The sequence below is a fragment of the Myxine glutinosa genome, chromosome 1 (assembly GCF_964187855.1).
Source record: "Myxine glutinosa chromosome 1, kmMyxGlut1.1, whole genome shotgun sequence".
Taxonomy (NCBI): Eukaryota; Metazoa; Chordata; class Myxini; order Myxiniformes; family Myxinidae; genus Myxine; species Myxine glutinosa.
The window spans coordinates 45,403,891-45,424,144 of NC_136261.1; the positions used below are offsets into that span (position 1 = coordinate 45,403,891).

Below are 20,254 nucleotides of genomic sequence, written 5' to 3' on the forward strand. Positions count from 1 at the left end.
ACAAATGCCAATATCCAACCACAATTTACCTATACCTTCTAACTATTCTTTAAACTACCCTCCCCGGGTACTCGTGAAAAGGGTCCACTCTTCCCCCATCCACACCTTCGCACCACGCACACCTCTCCGTACCACTTACTCCAACTCTCTCCACACCACTCATTCTCTGCTCCATATATTCCACACACCTGTACTTGCACACCTGTGCTCTCATACTTGGTGCCGCCTGCACCCTTCTCTCCCCCAAGCGCATTCGCGCTGATCCACAACACTCACTACTCACCATGACACTCATCCGCAATGCTCTCTCATTCATCACTTGTACACTCACACACACCTCGGAGCATTGCCTCACCAATGCCTCATTTGAAGCTGCTCACCAGCACTTCCATTCACACTGCATCATCTGCTCTGTCTACTCCCTTCTAAAACTCGCGCTCCTCCGTCTTCCCTTACACTCAGCGCTCCCACGTCATTATCAAACACTAAGCTACTACGTCCCCACTACAGGTACCAAGTCTCCTACTTAAATCTTCTCCTACTAACCTACTCCTACTAACCTACTCCTACTAATCTACTCCTACTCCTAAGTCTCCTACTAACCTTCTAGTTTCCTGGGGGCTGGCGGGGGGGGGGGGGGGGGGGTGTCTGGGGTCGGCTAACCCGCTCCCCCCTGGGCGGAGTTAAGGACCTCAACCGCCGGGGATGATCCCGGCACGTGGCTCGACAGTGCCGCGCCAAGTGACCCAGACGGTTGCAAGTATAGCACCTCACCTGATAAGGTGCTTGTCTCCGGAATTCCAAATTCCCCCCCCTGAAGGTCCGAATTGGATTACCCGCTCGTGGTCCACCGCGGGCCACCTCCGGGGCCGCCTGCCATGGTCCAGGTCCCGCCAGGCGCTGGTCCACCAGCCTCCGGACCATGCCCGCCAGGTCAGGACTCACGTCGGGGGCGGACCCCTAAGGGGTCCTCCCTCCATCGGGGGTCCCACCTGGCGGACCGCCACTGCGTGACGCTCGCTCCCCCGGGCCAGGGGCCTCGCTGCTTCCCAACGGGCTGCAGCGTCAGCCACCTGGCTCAGAGTCTGCGGGCACCACATGGCGAGCTGTTGCCAGAGCTCAATATCCGGGAGGGCCTGGATAAAATGGTCCAGCGCCAGGCTTTCCCGGGAATCCGCTGCCATGTTAGCATGTGCGATCCCCACTGCGCGGCGAATGTCGTGGGCAAGTTCCCCGATGGCTTCCTGGGGCTTGCGTTTTCGCAGCGCGAGCTGAGCTTTAACAAGCTCGCTCTGCTGTTCAATGCCGAATCGATTAATTAGGGCGTCGCGGAGGGCTGGCAGGGTGAGAGCACCTGGTGGTAATGCCGTCAGCACCTCCGCCGCGGCGCCGCGCAACGCGGCCACCAGGTGTACTCCACCTTCGTCCTCACCCCACCCGTTGCCCTTACACACACAGTCAAACTGCGCCAGGTACGCTCGTAGATCACTCTTGCCGTCATACGGCGCGAGTGGGACCTTGTGGGACCACCTCGTATGCGAGTCGTTGCCCGCCTGCCGGACCCCGTGCGTCGCCCCTTGCGGGGTCAGCGCGGGGCTGAACCGGCCGGGCTCCCACAGTACATTACCCCCAGGGGGCTCCCGTGCCTCCCCTGTCCCTCTAAAAACTACCCCTGTTGGTGTCGATGCATGGGTCACGCTTCCGCAACCCGCTACCCATTCCATACCACCACAACCTTGCTCACTCACACCTCGCACCTCTCCTATCACCGGACCCTCTCGCTCGCACCCTCGTTCCATACACTCCGGACCAGCCATACACCTCACTCTTGGCCTCTCACGAACATCCGGGTCCATCTCGACCCCCAAGTTTATTAAACCACCTGGCGCATCATACGCACGACCATATTGGTCACCACTTACACCGGGTCCTCTTTCTCTTCGCTTCTCCTCCATCACTTGCGAATCCCTCATCCGGTTAATGAGCACATCATCACGATCCGAACACAGACTTTGGACCAATTCTTTTACTTCCTCTTTTATCTCTTTCTTATCCTCTCTCCGTCACTTCTTAATTTCGCTCACCCCTTCTTCCACTTCTTCTAATTTCTGCTTCACCTCCTTCATCTCCTCGTGCGCCCCCTTAAGTTCTTCCTCTAACTCCACCTTATTTTTTTCTATGTGCTCCCGCACCTCCCACTCTTTAACCTCCATCACCTCTACCACCTTGTTCATTTTCCTCGTCAGGTCCTCATGTACCGTCTGACACTCTTTTTTAATTACCCCTACGTCCTTTTTCATCTCCTTCTGTGTCGATTTTAAACCCTCTATTACCGCTGTGTTCTTCTTTACCTGGTCCCCCAACTCCTTTTGTCCCACTGTCAGCTGTTCTACTCCCAGCGTCAACTCCTCTATACCACCTTGCAATTTTACAGTCCCTTTTCTCACCTCCTTCTCCATGCGCTCCTCACAGTGCCTCACCTCCTCGCGCACTCCTCCGACCTCCTCACTCACACCTCTTCTGATCTCCCCTCCCATCACTTGCATCTCCTGCCCAGATGCCACCCTCATCTGCTCCATTTCCTCCCTGTGAGCATCCAATTTAGTTTCTACCCCCATTCTGACCCCCTCTATCTGCTGCCCCATTTGTTTAACTTCCCTTTCCGCTTGGTCCCTCATGTCCCTCAATTTGCCTTCCATACTGTTTTCTAACCCCTCTAACCCCTTTTTCATCCCATCCATTTGATTCTCTTGAGCGGCCATTCTGTTTTCTACCCCCGTTAACCCCTCCTGTATTTCCCCTAATCTATTGTCTAATCCCTCAAATTTGTTGTCTAGTCCCTCAAATTTGTTTCCTAATCCCTCTATTCTACTCCCTAACCCTCCGATCTGGGCCCCCATGTCCTCCCTCAATTTCTCGCTATTGGACCCCATGTCCTCCCTCAATTTCTCGCTATTCTGGGCCAACAGGGCCCCTATTTGCGCCATGAGGACTTGCATGTCCATCGGCGGCACGGGTACAGCTACGGCAATCCCCTGCGCGGCGCCGACCTGTTGTTCGCGCTCCTCTTCCCCATGCCTAGCGCCGCCATTTTGCGAACCTGCCGCCCTCACTGCTTCGCTCTCCTCATGTCCCTCAATTTGGCCCTGGATCGACCCTGCCTCACTCTCCTCTACCGGAACCCAGCCGTCTTGATCTCCCATAGCGCGACTTTCAAAATTCGGGTTTTTGTAAAACAAAAGCAATTTCGGTACTTTGTAATTTCGACCAAATTTTGTCTAGCTGTTTTAAAAATTTGGTTCGGGCCTCGTATCTCACTCCCTGACACCAGTTGTTATGGTCCGCGGATTGGATGTTATTTACCGAGCGGAGGTAACCGCGGCCGAACAGTTGTTCCCCGTTTCTTCCCGACTCACCCGATTCACCCAGACGTTGGCCAATCGCGCTATGCTAAATCAATGATAGAAAGGACACGACGACTGGGAAAGATGAAACGACGCAAGGGGGGTACAGTTCTCAAAACCTCCGGAGGAGGGTATAATTACAGTGGTGGAGAAAAGGGGGTAGATTACAAGGCAGAGTGAGGTAAAGACACAGAAGAGATGGGCACTTAAATACAGTCTTATCTATTCCCAGACAGACCACGGACAAACGGACAAGGTAGACTCACACGGGGATTGATGGCAGGAATGGACAGGTAGGTCGCTGGCACAAGGTGCACCTTGGCTCGGGGACAGGATAAAGCACGGTTCAAGATGCAGGGAGGTCTCACAGCGCTCGGAGGTGGTCTTGCTTGCTCCAAGCTCGACGCGCATCTCTGACGTCACCTCTCTCTCACTGCGCATGCTCAGCGGGGAGTGACACGCCCTCGGCTGGTTGGTTCCGCCCCAACTGGGGCCGGTCCGCCGCTTCCATTGGGTGCGGGGGTTACCGGGCTCCGCCCTTGACGAGGAGCCGACAGGGAGCCCCTGTTTGGTAACCCCGTCGAGCACATGTCCGATGGCGGCTCGTTGGGAAGGCCTGGTGTCCTCCCACCACTCCTACCAAGCCGGAGTGAGGACGCGCACTCCCTGCGCTCGTTGTTGTTGTTGTTGTTGTTGAAGAGAACTGTGAGGAAGAGCTGCGGGGAGGTATTGGGAGGTCCTAAACTTCCTAACGGTGCCATACAATCACATTCTGGTGCAACGAAGGGTCAGAATTAATGGAAACGAAACCTTAACTGACATAGACTAAGAATAACTAGCAAGATGTCCTATCGTTGTCTACCTGAGATGCGGTGGACCTGGATGCGACATTTAATGGGGGAAATAGGGGGAGGTCGGGTCTACAGAGTGTTGTTTACAGAAAATGGGACTAGGGAATGGGGGATTGGGGAGAGTTGGGAAGTATTGAGGAAATAGGGGAATATTTACAAGCGGATATGGATGGATGCAAATCGCATATCCGCAACAATATATATATATATATATATATATATATATATATATATATATATATATATATATATATATATATATGTATATATATATATATATATATATATATATATATATATATATGTATATGTATATATATATATATATGTATATATATATATATATATATATATATATATATATATATATATATATATATATATATATATATATAAATATATATATATATATATATATATATATATATATATATATATCGGGATTTAAATTTAATACAAAAATTCATCCAGACGTCTATTCTCTTTCAAACATTCAAACCGACAGAAGTAGTTATTTATCACAGCATCTGTTGAATTTTCACCCTTTTACTCAACTCCGTTTCGCTGTTATTTCGTGGAGCAAAAGGTCAACTGAGCTTTATAGATATTTAGATCATGCTCCTGTATATCGTTTTTTTGCCGTATCTCTCAATGGTGAAGAATCACTTTAAAAATTATTGTATCCGAATCTGGATCCGGATCTTCACCAACATCTAATTATTCTATCCTTCTCACACACCCAACCTTTCCACCAATTTTTGTTCTCAATCCATCCACAACTTTTTGAGATATCCTGTCCACAAACACAGACAGACAGGTGTGAAAACATAACCTCCATCTACCTCTGGTGCTTGAGGTAAAATTTTACAGCCAGAGGTTTGAAGTGGCAAGCGTTTTACTTGACTTGACGTTTATCACATCGTTTTTGAAAATAAAATTACAAATTGACATTCAAGACAATGTTAAGGTGATAAAGTAAACAATGTGTCCTTCAACTGTTTCATTGGAGTATGTGATTGAGTGCTTAAAGTCAATTAGACAGTTAGACACCCAAACGCAAAATGGTTTTCTGAAAACATTGAAAATTATTAATCTAATATGAAGGCTTTTTTTTTTTTTTTTTGCCAATTTGTGTGTTGCCAAAAGCCCCAGTGTGTCGATTATCGATTTTGCCAATTTTTTTATTTATCTATGCGTATGCAGCCCGTGGCTGCTTGGTGCATCATTTTCCAGAGGTACTGCTGTGCCGCTAATGCAATTCCCCCTTACCAGCTAGCTGCTGCTCATTTTGCCAACATTGGAAGGACTAGGGCATTGCCCGTACTATATCTACTAGGGCATTGCCCGTACGTGGGTGCCCGTTCCTTGCCAATGCCCGTACTATATATATATCTAAAATTATATCCCCCCCCCCCCCTCTATTTACATGAAATGGTTTGGTCCATTCGCAACGACCACAGAACCCCCCCCTCTATTTACATGCAATGGTTTGGTCCAAAGCGAACGGTTTGGTCCATTCGATGTGATTCGATGATTCGATGTGAATGGTTTGGTCCATTCGCAACGACCACAGAACCCCCCCCCTCTATTTACATGAATGGTTTGGTCCATTCGCAAAGCCAAAGCGAACGACCACAGAACCCCCCCCTCTATTTACATGAATGGTTTGGTCCATTCGCAAAGCCAAAGCGAACGACCACAGAACCCCCCCCCCTCTATTTACATGAAATGGTTTGGTCCAAAGCGAACGGCTTGCGAGTACGGTGACAATCCCCCCCCTCTATTTACATGCAATGGTTTGGTCCAAAGCGAACGGCTTCCGGAGTTTGGTAAAGAAATCGCCATCGCGTGCACAAACGCGCAGGAAAGCGAATGAATCGCAAATTCGGTTTTATTAGTTTTAAAACATAGTTTAACGCCAACATAGTTTGCAAACGTGAAATAAATGAATACGCTCTCAAATGTGCCATCCGAGGCAGAGTGTGTCCTCCACGTTCGGCACACGCGATCGTTCGCTGCTCTCTGATTGGTTGAATCGTTTTTTGGACATAGCTCGGTAAGTAATTGTCCGATTAATATGAAACCTTGAAAAGGCACATCCTCGGGTCCCCAGCAATATACCTGGCAAGTTAAAAGTATATCGGACCCGTGGTTGTCGAGAAACAGCGGTCACAGACAAACGTACAGACGTACAGACAGACAGACAGAGATTACTGGAATTATAGATAGACTAGGGCATGCCCGTACTATATATAAGCTAGGACGTGCCCGTACGTGGGTGCCCGTTCCTTGCCAAAAAAAAAAAAAAAAAAAAAATTTGTGTAGGGGTGTGTGTGTGTAAACATCCTAGGGCGTGCCCGTACGTGGGTGCAAAAAAACATGCGTGCAAACAACAACAGCAAAAAAAAACTTTGAAACCACGTGGCAGTAACGACCACAGAACCCCCCCCCTCTATTTACATGAATGGTTTGGTCCATTCGCAACGACCACAGAACCCCCCCCTCTATTTACATGCAATGGTTTGGTCCATTCGCAACGCCAAAGCGAACGGCGAACGGCTAAATCGCCATAGCTCGGTAAGTACTTGTCCGATTAATTTCAAACCTTGAAAAGGCACATCCTCGGGTCCCCAGCAATATACCTGGCAAGTTAAAAGTATATCGGACCCGTGGTTGTCGAGAAACAGCGGTCACAGACAAACAAACGTACAAACGTACAAACGTACAAACGTACAGAGATTACTGGAATTATAGATAGATGACAGGGTGAATCAACCCACCTGGTGTTCATTCAATGGCACAACTGGGGCTTGAACTCAAGACTGAAACAAGCCACCTTAACCGTTAAGACAACACCAGTCTTCATTTTACCCATGACGTCACACGAACTCACCTTGATCCAAACGTCAGTTTTACATAGAGAACAGTGCATATCAAGCTTGGATTCCGATATTGATTCCACCATCATTAGCAACTCTAAATGTTCTCAGTATGTCGAAACTGATGAGTGGGATTGTGTAGAAACTGTTGGAGACAAAATTAGTGATGGAAACACTTTCAGGGGAATTATGGAGCCTTATCGTTTCGAGCCTTGTGCGAGCAATTCAGACGGATATGGTGTTAGTGAAGATGGCGATGTTATGTTCGTAGTAAAGATGAAAACGCCTGTCCCGATGTCCCTGCTCTCAAATGCTGTACTTGTGTGCTTCCCCCTCTCTCCCCATCTTGTCTCCCACTCCCTTTATTTTGTCTTTTGTCATTAATGTTAGCTCTTACACGAGCCTCGATCTTGTACACACACAAAAAAGAGATTGATTGGTAGGTTTTGTTTTTCTGTTCAATTGCCTGTTTATCAGGGATTTTGTATTAATTGATAAATCAGTTCTTTTACTCCAGAAGAAACATGGCGCAGGCACGACACAGCACATGTTTGTATTTTTGTATTCCTTCAGCACATAGAGTATTCCTTTGTATTCCGTCATGTTTGGCAGGCAGCAGCCTCTTCCCTCTCTGCAGACCTGGACAATATCACAAACTGGTCAAACAAGTGGATCATCTCTTTCAATCCTGACAAATCTCACACTCTCACTTTGTCTCTCCGGAAAGACCGTCTGGAAAACCCTCCCATCTACTTTCTGAACAATCCTCTCCAAGAAGTTCTGTCACTCAAGCTTTTGGGTCTCACTATCTGCCACGATCTTTCCTGGGAAAACCACATTTCCAAGCTGGCCTCCAAAGCCAGTCACCGACTGGGCATCCTCCGTCGTTTGAAGTCCTTCCTTGGCACTTCTGAGCTCCTCACCACATACAAAGCTTTCATCTGCAGCTCAATGGAATACTGTTCCCCCCTCTGGCCGGTGCTCCTGCCTCACACCTAGCTCGGCTTCATGCTGTTGAAACCAAAGAATTCAGAATCATTGGAATCCCCCACGATGAAGCTGATTCTGAGGGCCTTTCTCTCTCTCACTGCAGGCAGGATGGTGGTCTTTCTATCTTCTACCGACTCCTCTCCGGCCTTGCTCCCCCAGTTCTGTCTGTGCTTTGCCCCCCAAATATTCCTTCAGGTCGCACAAGATCTGCCAGCAAACCTCTTCTGGTGAAACTGCCAAAATCAAGACTCTCTGCTCACCTTCACTCTTTCATTCCTCTTTTCTCCTGCCTCTGGAACAAACTCCCTCACTCTCTTCAAACCCACTCATCCCTCCAGGTCTTTAAAACAGCTGTTCACCACCATATCTTGTCTTCCCACATCCAAAACCTTGATCTTTTCTACCCCCATTAATTCACCCCAAATCCGCCTCTTTAAATCCCCATCTTCTTTCCTGAAATTCCTAGAAGTGTTCATTTGCATTATACCGTGTACCCCTCCCTCCTCCCCCAGCCCTCCCCCTTCATTGCATGTTTTATGTGTCTGTGCATATTTTCATGTTCAATGTGTTAGCTCTTACACGAGTCTCGATTCTGGATACAAAAAAAACAACAAAAAACCCCCTGTTTATATTCCGTCCAGCTCGAACACGATTGACAGAGATCTAGCAAGAGCATGCCACATGGCCTTTGGTTAATAAAGCAGTATGTTACAGTGTTTGTGGGTATTGTTATGTAGGGTGACGGTTGATGGGGATTGCACAGGGGTGGGGATGGGATGGTGGTGGATATTGTGGGGGTGATGGTTAAAGGGGGATTGTGGAGGATGGTGGAGTGGCGCAGGTGTGGGGTGGTCATGGGCATTGTTCGCTAGGGTGATGGTTAATGATGGATTTTGGAGGGGGAAGTGGTGCTGGATGGTCTTACAGTTTTGAGTGACGGCTGTTTCTTCCGCTTAATCATGAGGGTGTCAACCTCTCTCAATTGTGGCAGATAACGAAAAGACCTGACTATCTCTGTTGTTTCGTAACGGTGCTCTGTAAAATGTTCCGAGCACAAACGCGAACATTTTGTAGGCCCGATCGACACTTGGGGATTCCGACAAACCTCGTCCAATTTCTGGAAACCCTCAGATCTTTCAGCCATTGCTGTAGCATGAAACTGTCTTGGTTTATATTACTACAACCACCAAGGCATCGACCCGGCATATGAGTCGTACATTTGAGTTGAATCGTACCGCGATGCAACTCGTAAACAATATGGAAGTATCAGTCGACTTCATGGTGTGACGTCTCGGCTATTTGTGGAGAAGATTTCGACTTTTAATTGCAAAATTACCAACTTTATAAATTGCAAGTTTGAAAAAAGACACATCATATCTATTTTGTAGGGTATCAAGGGATAGATTAGAGTCGAGGTGGTCTGAGGGTTTGGGTTCCCCTTTAATCCACTTGGCGAGCGCTCCACAAGCTTCGATCTCCACAGGATTACACACCAATACCATTGCTCAGTTTTCCGTGGGAACATCCTCGGAGTTAGGAAGGCACATAAATTAGAGGATTAGAATGAGTAAAGCAATGGGACAAGTGAACTACAACCTCACTTGAAGAAAGAATTGAAAAAAGTTCAAGAGAAAATTGAAAAATGTTTTCAGTGGCGACAAAGAAGCTCATATGCTGGACATCCTTCATCAGCTATGTCTCCACCAGCTCGAGATCCATCACCTGGAGAGACCACATTACCAGTGAGGATGTGTTGGCACAGAGTGGACTATGGCGCCTGAGTGTTATCGTGACAGAGAGATGTCTGAGTTTGGCAGATCATGCCCTACGACTATCCCAGAAGCGACCTGAAAGATTCACCATTTAATGTATTCCACCTGGTAGGAAGATAAAGAGAGGAAGGCCAAAAAAGACTGAGGAGTACCTTCAAAGAAGCCTTTGATGATAGGAAACCATCATGGAGCAGAGCGAAAGAGCTCGCTTGGAACCAAATTCAATGGAAACGATTTTATGCGCTATGTCAGTGTCCCAAGTGGGACAAGAGGAAATAATGAACGAAGAGAAAATGCATCAGCAGCTGTAAACTTCAGATTCAATGGTTTATTTTCTGTTTTTTCTACAACCTTTAAAATGTTTATTTATTTCGATTGAATCATGTATTTAAACACTGTGGAACACAAATCGCAAAGTTTGCATTTCCAAAAACCTCCTGTTCAGCTGTACTTGGGCAAAATTTCACACACTGTCTCAACCAATCAAATTTCCCATGCGCTTTGAAGGCGGAGTAACAGTGGGATTCTGAAAAAGATGGCAGCGCCGAGCGATGCAACGCCGAGGAAATAAAATATCAGACAGAGTAAGTTTTGATGATCTCGCTGGGCACAAACAGCCATAAATGTATTTTATTTCAGGGCCACGAATACTGTACAGTGCTTAGTCATGTATGTGTCATATGGTTGTGTATGCATCAAAACCCATGCCATTTGTCATCCCACATACACCAGCAGACTAATAATGTCCCTCTTCCTCTTTGTGCTCCGTCTCAGAGACGCTGGAACTGGAACATTGTGGTTGCACGGAGAGGTCACCACCATCATCTGTCAATCTCTCTGTGTCCCAACCAACAACCACAACCACCGCCATTGTGAACGGACGGGCCGAGTTCCACTGTGACGTCTCCATGAAGAGCAGTTACACAGATAATCACATCGTGTACATTACAGATGATCCCATCGTGTACTGGTACAAACACTGTCCCAACAGCTTCACAGGGAAAACAGTTTTCTCTGGAAAATCTGCGTCAGTGGAATACATTAACCGTGCGAATCAAACTGTTCATGAAATACAAGAACATTCGAACCTGAGAAGAAGAAGATTCACTCTGGAGATTTTCCAGCTCAACGTGAACGACTCTGGAGATTATTTCTGTGTTATCAAGATCAGATCACGTTATGGAACATATGGAGATTGTGGTGGAGGAACCAGGCTGGAGGTGGTTGGTAAGTTATGTGGGGTTAACCTGGGATGTGGATTCGCTGAATATACTCAGCTGGAATATACTTCAATTAAAATGACTTATAAATACATCTTTATATTTGAGATTTTAAAGAATACAGTACGAGAAGTAGCTCTGCTTTTTTATGGCGTAGCCCATAAGGCAAAGCCATCTAGAACAGTTTGGATGTATGTATGTATGTATGTATGTATGTATGTATGTATGCATGCATGTCCCTAACAAACGTACACCAATCAGAGCTGAGGATATGGTCACATGACAGGAGTGATGTGATGTGATTACATCTGTGATGTCATTACGGCATACGACAGCTGACTCCACACACCGCCAATGTGATTTCTATGCCGATCAGGCCAAACTTATCGTCGAACCTGTCATATATCACAATCGCCATGCTCTATCTTTACGTTTTTCATTCAGTGTGAAACACAAACAAACCGATTGTTAAAATGACCAAATATCAAAAACGTGTCTTCAAAAGACACATTACATATAGGCCTTACGCTTCATGCCTTCATGCTTCACCTTCAAGCCGCTTCGGATAAATTAGCCCAGGTTTCCTAATACAGTAGTACCGTTTTCGTAATCTTACTATAATTCACCAAATGTCCGTCCGTCTGTCTGTCTGTCTGTCCATCCGTCTGTCTGTCCGTTCGAAGGTACCGCAAAAACGGCTGAACCGATCGCAACAATATTTTGGGTGGGTAATCCTGGGACCCCTGGGAGTAAAATGGGCTATATTGTTTTTCCAATTTCAGCTTTGGCCTCCAGCATTTTCAGGTTTGGACTCCCGCATAACGTTATTTTCCCGGGTGCCGCACAAACGGCTGCACCGATCGGACTCGGTAACCCCGGCCAAATACCTTTTATAAGGACATGGGTTGAATCCCTGCTTGAGAGAATACCAATCCCCTCCCCGCCATCACGGTCGTCTCTCCAACTCACAATCCCACGAGATATGCGGAAAGGATGACCAAAACCAATTATCTTCTTTTTGATTCGTATATAAACATCATTAAAAGTAAATAATGGCCTCGGCCAAAGTTCAAATGACGTGAGTTTAATCTCTACATGAGAGAATTCCACATAGCTACTTGGGTGGTGTATACACTAACAGATCGCTGTCTCCATCGATCTTGCAAAGGCCGTAACACCTATTGGCTCAAAATCCTTTAAACTGTTGACTTGGTAGTTTTTACAATGAAGGAAACATTAATGTTGTTAAAAGTTTATTTGTGATTAATTTGTGATTGGAGTTATGTTGTTTGGAATTATGTTGTCTAAACGTGAAGTTATGTTGTCTAAACGTGAACTTTGCGATCACCATATGCAGATTCGCCATGGACCCACGATCGATGTTTCTATACGTGAACGTAACCGTTTGTTTGCGAGCGGGTACGTTTTTCATGGAAGTCCTTCACGAACTTGCTGTCCATGTCTGACGTGCGACTGAGGGTGCTACAGGAATGTGGAATTTATTGGTTTCATGCTTTAGCATTCACCGTATCTGCATTGCCTGTTTGCTTCTGGCCTCCCACCTGTGCGTCGCATGGGTATCTCACTAGTAATAATAATAACATTAATAAGAAAGAGCAATCAGAGATTGTGGACCCTCACCAGATTTGTTTTTGGTGGGTTTTAAGGCTTTTGTGTTAAAACCAATATGGCGGCTGAACCACGTGAGCGATGACGTCATCATCATTATTTTTTTTATCCACCAATTAATTTATCCCGAGATGACGCTCAATAAATTTAATCTTGATCAGATGAAGTTTTGCACTTGTTGAATTATGACGTAATAATGGAGGTGCCTATGACATCATCATTAACATATTTTATTCCCTGTGGAGAGTTCTTTACAATGAGCCATGTCTCAATTTTTTCTAAGCAGCGCTTTTGGAGATATAGAGGTGCAATGCCGGGTACTTCTGCTAGTAATGTATGAAGTTATTGTTTGTCCTGGTTATGGTGATTGTGGATGAAAACATATTCTCTTGAGAAGACATTTTGGAATTAAGAGAAAGTGTTTCATAATGTTTGTCTTCATTACAATATGCTGTTATTTTGAACAAAAAGACAATATTGGAAAATCCACTGTTCCGTTCCAATAATTTCATCGTGAGGCTGCAAAAGGCAATAGTGAGGCTATGTTAGTGATCCATGGATGTTGGCGTATACCATGTATATTTAGGTTTAAATGAGGTTTATCATACTTTGTCTAAACTCAAACTAATGGGCTTCTACAGGAGTGGACACAATGATTATTATGATTGATATGTTGTGTTACAGATCAATTTACAGAAGTGACAACTACAATTTCCAATAGCAACATAAAAGACAAAGGTATTTTTTGGCACTTTCCGTTTCCCACACTTATGCTGTCCATAAAAATATCAGATATCTCACGTTTCCATTCAATAAGCAATCACAATGATGTCATATTCAACTGTTATGTTTTGTGGCAAAAATGATTCTCCCAACGCTTACCTCTTTGACTTCCGCTATACAAAGCTTCCGCTTCCGCTTTGACTTCCGCTATTCTTTTAACATATACAAAGATTTTATATTTTATTGAAAATTGTAAAAGCTTCTTTCTTGTATTTATTATAATCTGAGAATTATCATAAGCATATTGTTCACCTGTGGCCTCCGTCACTAATTATGGTAGCCTGCACATTTGTAGACTCCAAACATACTTTCTTGACTCCCTTAGAACTAATGTTCTGCTTTGTAAAGATGTAAATAAAAATTTTGTGAGATACAAAATGATGCTCTCTTGTTCTGCCTCACTCTCTCTCTTCTGTGCCTACAGCATCAACGTTCAAGCCAACGCCAATCTCACCATTTCTGGTTTTCATCGGATTCATTTTAGGCCTGGCAGGTGTTATAGCCCTAATTTCTATCTTCAGGGGCCTGCTCTTAATCATCAAGAATTGGAAGCTTGATCCTTACCATAGTAAGGCTCTCCAACTGCAAATACATTCTCACATACTACTATTTGTAAATCAATGGCCGTGGCAGACTCTATCATAATAACGTATGTTTGAGCACTTTGTGTTTACGTGAATAAATAGGACATCAGATTAAATGTGTATGTCACATGTACAAAGTCAGCCTTACTTATGATTTCAATATGGCACAGTAGACTAGACGGATTTATGGAAAAAGGCCATGTATAAGCTTCTAGGTTCATTTTTGGATAAAAGTTGGGAACCTCACTTTTTAACATAATTAGGGTATGCTGAATTCGATTAACCCGGTTCCCAAGCCGAATTGTGAGTTTTTGGACAATTTCTTTGAACAAGCATTTAGATATCATGTATATACATGCAGCTCTTTTACTTTAACTTTACAACTTTTACCCCAAAATGCACCTAGAAGCTTATACATGGCCTTTTTTCATCTGTGGAAATGGGAAGGAACGTGGTGATTCAGGACTGGAGCCTATTCTGATCTCACTGGGTCCAATCCCAGAAAGTTGCCTCGAGATGATATGTTGTGCATGCCAGAAGCAATGCGAGACTCGAAGCTGCAAATGTCGCTATTCAGAGTTGAGGTGCACGTCAATGTGCAGTGTGCACTTACAGCAACAGAGTGATGATCAGACCCCTTGTATGAATTTGATGTAGTTTGGCAAAACAACATGTGTGACATTCCTGAATGTATGTGCTTCATGGCCATGTACAGTCACGTGAAAAGGTAAGTACACCCCATGTAAAGTTTTGACTTTTTCAACATATTTCAACATACAGTGATTTGATCTTCATTTCAACAATATTGATAAAGGTGATATAATATAACGAATATCATGAAACATTTACATTTTGTAGTCCATTGTATCTATCTATAATTCCAGTAATCTCTGTGTGTTTGTTTGTACGTTTGTACGTTTGTACGTTTGTTTGTCTGTGACCGCTGTTTCTCGACAACCACGGGTCCGATATACTTTAAACTTGCCAGGTATATTGCTGGGGACCCGAGGATGTGCCTTTTCAAGGTTTCATATTAATCGGACAATTACTTACCGAGCTATGTCCAAAAAACGATTCAACCAATCAGAGAGCAGCGAGCTATCGCGTGTGCCGAACGTGGCGGACACACTCTGCCTCGGATGGCACATTTGAGAGCGTATTCATTTATTTCACGTTTGCAAACTATGTTGGCGCTATGTTGGCGTTAAACTATGTTTTAAAACTAATAAAAACCATTTCATGTAAATAGAGGGGGGGGGGGGGATTGTCACTGTACTCGCACGAGCAGATGGCGGAAGTGCCTGACCGCCAAGTGAAGTCCGAGCAACTCGCGGTCGAAGGTACTGTAACGGCGTTCGGGCGGGCGAAGCTGCCGGCTAAAGAACGCCAGCGGTTGCCAAGCTCCGTTTTAAAACTAATTAAAACCCCGGGGGGATTGTCACTGTACTCGCAAGCCGTTCGCCGTTCGCTTTGGCGTTGCGAATGGACCAAAACATTTCATGAACCAAACCATTTCATGTAAAGCGTTCGCCGTTCGCTTTGGCGTTGCGAATGGACCAAAACATTTCATGGACCAAACCATTTCATGTAAATAGAGGGGGGGATATAATTTTAGATATAGATATAGTACGGGCATGCCCTAGTAATTTAAATAAACATAAATGCAAATTTCGCATGTGGAAGAAGTAACTACACCCTTGGCTCTAATAGGTGGTATTGCCCCCTTTGGCAGAAACAACCTCAAGTAGGCGTTTCTTATAACTGTCCACCATTCTCTGACCGACTGGGAGAAATTTTTGCCCACTCCTCCATGCAGAATTCTTTCAGCTGTGCGATGTTTGAGGGGTTTCTTGCATGCACAGCTCGTTTCAAATCCCCCCACAACATCTCGATGGGATTTAGATCCAGGCATTGACTTGGCCATTCCAGAACCCTCCATTTCTTTCTTTTCAGCCATTCCTTGGTGGATTTACTGGTATGTTTAGGGTCATTGTCATGTTGCAAGGTCCACCTTCGGTTGAGCTTCAACTTTCCGACAGATGGCCTCACATTATCCTCAAGCACCCTCTGGTACAATGAAGAATTCATAGTGGATTCTATGATGGTGAGCTGCCCAGGCCCTGATGCAGCAAAGCTGCCCCAAACCATAATATTTCCACCACCATGCTTTACAGTTGGTATCAGGTTCTTGTGGTCAAATGCTGTCTTTGGTTTTCGCCAAACATGTCTTCTGGTACTGTGGCCAAATAGCTCTACCTTTGACTCATCTGTCCAGAGCACATTGTTCCAGAAGTGCTGGTCTTTGCCTCTGTGTTCATTGGCAAACTTTAGTCTTGCCCTGATGTTCTTTCTGGACAGCAAAGGTTTCCTCCTGGCACACCTCCCATGTAGATCAAATTTGTGCAGCCTCTTTCTAATGGTAGACTCGTGCACTTTGACATCAACAGTGGCAAGAGCTACCTGTAGGTTGTGTGATGACATTCTGGGATCCGTAGAGACCTCTTTCAGCATCTTGCGGTCTGCTCTCGGGCTGAACTTGCTGGGGCGGCCTGGCCTGAACAAGTTGGCAGTTGATTGAAATCTTCTCCACTTGTAGATGGTCTTCCGGACAGTCGAATGATTGATTTCAAATTGTTTGGAGATCTTTTTAAATCCCTTCCCAGACTCGTAGGCATCTATAACCTTCTTTCTGAAGGCCTCAGAGAGCTCTTTTGATCTAGGCATGGTGACGCAGCACACTTCAACAAAAAAGAGCAAACCAAACGAAATGCCTGAGGTTGAAATAAGACAGGTTCCTCCAAGATCCTCTCGAACGATGTTCTAATCATTTGCACCCGAGCTGGTGCACCTGATTCTAATTTTAGGTATTTGAAGTAGTGATAAATGTAGGGGTGTACTTACTTTTTCCACATGCGAAATTTGCATTTATGTTTATTTAAATTATACAATGGACTACGAAATGTAAATGTTTCATGATATTTGTTATATTATATCACCTTTATCTATCAATATTGTTGAAATGAAGATCAAATAGCTGTATGTTGAAATATGTTGAAAAAGTCAAAACTTTACATGGGGTGTACTTACTTTTTCACATGACTGTATACTTAATTTTAGAATAACTGGTTGTATGAAACATTGTCTTATTAAAACCATTTTCCATTTTATGGTGTCCAATTTCAATATCAGTTTGAATGTCTCTTTCAATACGTTGCCAACCATAATATAGACGAGACGGATTTATGAAAAAGGCCATGTATAAGCTTCTAGGTGCATTTTGGGGTAAAAGTTGTAAAGTTAAAGTGAAAGAGCTGCATGCATATACATGATATATAAATGCTTGTTAAAAGAAATTGTCCAAAAATGGCAATTTGGCGGCCATTTTGTTTTATGCTAATTAGAAGGTCAAAAACTTAAAATTCGGCTTGGGAACCAGGTTAATCGAATTCAGCATACCCTAATTATGTTAAAAAGTGAGGTTCCCAACTTTTACCCAAACATGCACCTAACATTCACATTTCTCAGAAATCCGTCTAGTCTACAGGTATTATGACAAAGTAACATGGGTTGCCACAAACCATGTAATCATCCCAATGTTTCATTGTCAACGCTTTACGAGCTGAATTTTTGAGAATGTGCCTTTACGAGGTTAAACTGTATGATGATGATGATGATGATGATTATTATTTATATTTTACATTATTATAGCATCATTTACATACTTTGGTATTTAAAAAATATGCTACAAAGTGCCATTTACTGCTATTCGTTTTGTGAAATGACAACAGATAAAGTGATGCCACCTTGTTTGCCAGAAAACCAAGCAGCAATTAACACACCACGCACGTGTCCGGCTTTCCAAATGTCTAGCGAAGAAGGGATCTACTCTGACGTCATCATGAGGCCTCGGATGAGCCGGTGATATTATTATCTGTTGCCCTGTCTCTCATGCTCTCTTCATCACAATCACTTTTTAGACTTCAAAAGGCAATGAGAAATTCTGAAATTTGAGCTGTATAGCACAGTTAATATTTACTCGGGTGACCATCCATGTAAAATTCCACACGAGGTTTTATCATGCTTGGAAGAATCATGACATGTGAAACTTTGACAAATAGTAAATGGAAACGAACACATATTTACTCATGGAAGCATCCACAAGATGGATAAAAAACCTGAAAAACGTGTGGTTACACGTTTGAAATTTAACACGCGGTAAAATAAATTAACAAACACTGGTTATGATTCATAAAAAGAGAATTTCTATTTCTGAATTTAAATATAAATTTGCACAGCCAAACAAATATAAATTTAAATATAAATTCTTTGTTCTTCGCCAAATTTTTCAACTTCACATTTCTGTGCTGTTTCAGTTTAGAAGATTTCAAGTCAGAGGTTATAGAATTAAATCACTGTGGCAATGCTCTAGACTCTAGAGTGTAGATCATTTAATTACATTTTGTCAATTTGCATTTTGTAACGTCATGCATATTATTTACATTTTATTATACTTATTTACAATTTAAATGTTCTATAAAATCATACTATGGTGCTTTGGTATAACAGATGCAATGATGAAAAAGGTAAAAGTATGTTGGGCCGATCGAACCACCCAGTATAACCATTGCCAGAAACTGCTTCGGCAGCACCGATGTTCTGTGACAGAGTAATTTGGATTTGAGATCAAAAGATGAATATGAGACAAGAGTACAGAAGGTCGGCTTTTATTTAATGGTATTTCGATACATATATGTTTTACCATTGTAGAACAATAGCACTTTTTTATGTTAAGCCCCCCATTTTTAGGAAAGCATAAATATTGAACAAATGACTGACAGGTATTTCTTGTTGCTCAGGTGTTTCTTGTTGCATTGATTGTTCACACATAAAAGAGCTGTGAATCTTTAGTCTTGGTTTTAGCCTTTCCTTTTGCCTTTGGAGTCAGTAGGCATAAACCAACATGAAGACCATAGAACTGTCTACAAAAGAAAAACAAGCAATGTGGAAGCTGAAAGAGCAGAATAATTAAATTAGAACTACAGCACAAATTTTGGGCATAGCAAATACACCAATTTGCAATATCTTGAAAAAGAAAGAAACCACTAGTGTACTTAGCAATAGACAACGGTCAGGTCGGCCAAAGAAAACTGCAGTTGATGACAGAAACATCATCAGAGCTGTGAAGAAAAACCTTAAAACAACAGTCAGTGACATCACTAATACGTTCCAGAGTGCAGGGGTAAAATGTGAAGAAAAACCTTTAAGCACCTGTCAGTGACATCACTAATACGTTCCAGAGTGCAGGGGTAAAATGTGAAGAAAAACCTTAAAACAACGGTCAGTGACATCACTAATACGTTCCAGAGTGCAGGGGTAAAATGTGAAGAAAAACCTTTAAACACCTGTCAGTGACATCACTAATACGTTCCAGAGTGCAAGGGTAAAAGTATCACAATCTACCGTACGCAGAAGACTTTGACAGCAGAATTACAAAGGCTACAATGCAAGATGCAAACCTCTAATCAGAACTAAAATAGGCCAGATTATAATTTGCCAACAAGTACATAGGTCAGCCAGTGAGTTCTGGAACAAAGTTTTATGGACATATGAGACCAAGATAAACCTTTACTAAAGCGATGGAAAGGTAAAGGTGTGGAGAAAGGAAAGAACTCCCTTTGATCCAAAGCATACTACATCATCTGTGAAGCATGGTGGAGGTAGTGTCATGGCTTGGGCCTGCATGGTTGCCTCTGGGACTGGCTCACTCATCTTTATTGATGATGGAACTAATGATGGCAGCAGCAGAATGAATTCGGAAGTGTAGAGAAACATTTTGTCTGCCTACTGTATGTCGAAGAAAATTCCTCTAAACTCATTGGGCGGCGCTTCACTATGCAGCAAGACAATGACCCAAAACACACTGACAATGCAACCAAGGAGTTCATCAAGGGTAAAAAAAATAAATGGAAGGTTTTGGACTGACCAAGTCAATCTCCTGATTAAACCCAATAGAGCATTCATTTCACTTCCTGAAGGAAAGATTAAAGTCGGAAAACCCCCAAAACACCAACTGAAAATGGCTGCAGTAAAGAACGGCAAAGCATCTAAAAGGAAGATACCAAGAGTTTGGTGATGTCTCTAC

The 20,254-nt window shown here is 43.8% G+C and overlaps 1 protein-coding gene across 2 annotated transcripts in view; it reads left to right on the forward strand.

Moving 5' to 3' along the window:
• Positions 1-20,254, forward strand: part of LOC144890564 (uncharacterized) — a 63,879-nt gene that overhangs the window by 40,245 nt on the left and 3,380 nt on the right. The window contains exons 5-8 of one of the 2 annotated variants that reach the window (XM_078771160.1): positions 10,671-11,123; positions 13,430-13,483; positions 13,953-14,096; positions 17,928-18,030. In XM_078771160.1, coding sequence (XP_078627286.1) covers positions 10,671-11,123; positions 13,430-13,483; positions 13,953-14,096; positions 17,928-18,030 — 754 coding nt within the window. Of the gene's footprint in view, positions 1-10,670; positions 11,124-13,429; positions 13,484-13,952; positions 14,097-17,927; positions 18,035-20,254 lie in introns of those variants that run through there. The other variant, XM_078771159.1, reaches the window with a different exon arrangement.